We start from the raw sequence: 1,662 nt of genomic DNA, 5'->3' as shown, positions 1-1,662 counted from the left end.
GGCCATGAAGGAACAAAGAGTGACAGAAGTGAGAACTATTCCTTTGGTACCACCTAATGCAGTTATGAAAAATAAATATCCTCAAGATTCTGCATTAATTACCAGAAGTTGAACGAAGTTATCAAGGAGGATGCCAACCCACTGCCAAAAGGACTGACTCTACCTTGGATGCTCTATATGGATCAAAATGGTTTTCAAAATTTTGCATATTAACATCAGTTAAAAGAAACTTAAAACTGAACTCATTCTTAAAGTCCTGAGTTGGTCTAATCGGTCAATACTAAAGCTAAATACAATATTACTAATATCGAAATTACTGGTTAAATTAAGAAACCAAATATGCAAAAAACTTTAAAAATTGATTATTTTTTCTTAACTTGAAAGTAATTTTTTCAGTAAAAAAGAAAATAATTGCAAATGTAACCTACTTTTATTAACAGTACACAAAGTGGTGGGGCTGTTAAGCCATAAACTGTTTATTGTTTTTGTCTGCCACCTTAAAATGTTCATGTAAAGTGTTTAATATAACATAAGCTTAATAAATATCTCCAAACAGGAAAACATTTGAACTAGGTCTATATGACGATTATAACTGAACTTTTTTAAAAGCCTACCTATGATGTTGCCATATATATATATATATCTTAAATGTTTGTACCATTAATAAATTCACTATCTAATTGTCATTACACTTATTTGCTTATGTTTCCATACTTATTTCTGTTATTTTTTATTTGTATTTGCGAATTTTAAGGACTTCCTATAGGGAAGCTTCACATAAAAGCGATAAAAAATTTGCATTAACCATAAATCAAAATTAAATATGAATAATGAAATCTGCCTCAAACAAAACTGGAAATTATAGTTACTGAATTAGGTGTAGCAACTCAAAAGGATAGAAAGCTGTTTTTTGTGTGTGTAGAAATAGATTCATGAGACATCAGTTATTTGCACTTGAATAAATTGTCGTAGCTTCTTAAACACTAGAAATAATATGTAAGAGTATAAAGTGAAGCTCACATTTGTTTTATTTAAAAGTAAGCCTTTTTTGTCACGTATGATGTAGAAGACAACATCCATTTCTCTAACATTTGTGATTTATTTTTTAGAATTTAGCAGGAATAAGTAAGTGTGTTAGTAATTTTATATTCTAAGTTACATTAGGCTATTTGTTGTGTCCACCACGGGGAATTGGACCCCGGATTTTAGCATAGTAAGTCTGTCGACTTACTGCTTTCCCACCGGAGAACAGGCCTGGAAGTAAGGTTAAATTTGTTCATCAATGAATCTCCATCGCTACGTGGACCCTAAATCACTGGTACCTTCTTTACTAATCTTACCTGAAGAACACATATTTCATTTGGTTCAACTGTCATTTTTCCAAACTCTGTGGTTATTCGAAGCTTTCCTTGTTGAGGCACTAAAATGAAGAAATAATAAAAAATATATCTCGCCAATTATTAGAATTGCGATATTATTAATTTGTAAATACTTTAGGTAAAAATTGAATTCACACTGTTAAAGAAATGTTGAGGCCATCACTAATAAGCAAAATTATTAAAATAGTTACTTATACAAACATATTTTCATATATGTATCTGACAGTTGTTATATATATATATATATATATATATATATATATATATGATAGTATATATATAT

General features: G+C 29.4%; 1 protein-coding gene across 1 annotated transcript in view; it reads right to left on the bottom strand.

The window, feature by feature from the left end:
- The window catches only part of LOC106469027 (homogentisate 1,2-dioxygenase-like), a 39,080-nt gene that overhangs the window by 34,652 nt on the left and 2,766 nt on the right, over positions 1–1,662 (bottom strand). The window contains exon 3 of the mRNA XM_013929482.2: positions 1,341–1,420. Coding sequence (XP_013784936.1) covers positions 1,341–1,420 — 80 coding nt within the window. The remainder of the gene's footprint in view (positions 1–1,340; positions 1,421–1,662) is intronic.

The sequence above is a fragment of the Limulus polyphemus genome, unplaced genomic scaffold (assembly GCF_000517525.1).
Source record: "Limulus polyphemus unplaced genomic scaffold, Limulus_polyphemus-2.1.2 Scaffold3268, whole genome shotgun sequence".
NCBI lineage: Eukaryota > Metazoa > Arthropoda > Merostomata > Xiphosura > Limulidae > Limulus > Limulus polyphemus.
The sequence above is the reverse complement of the archived record's forward strand: the minus strand, read 5'-3'. Positions and strand labels throughout refer to the sequence as shown.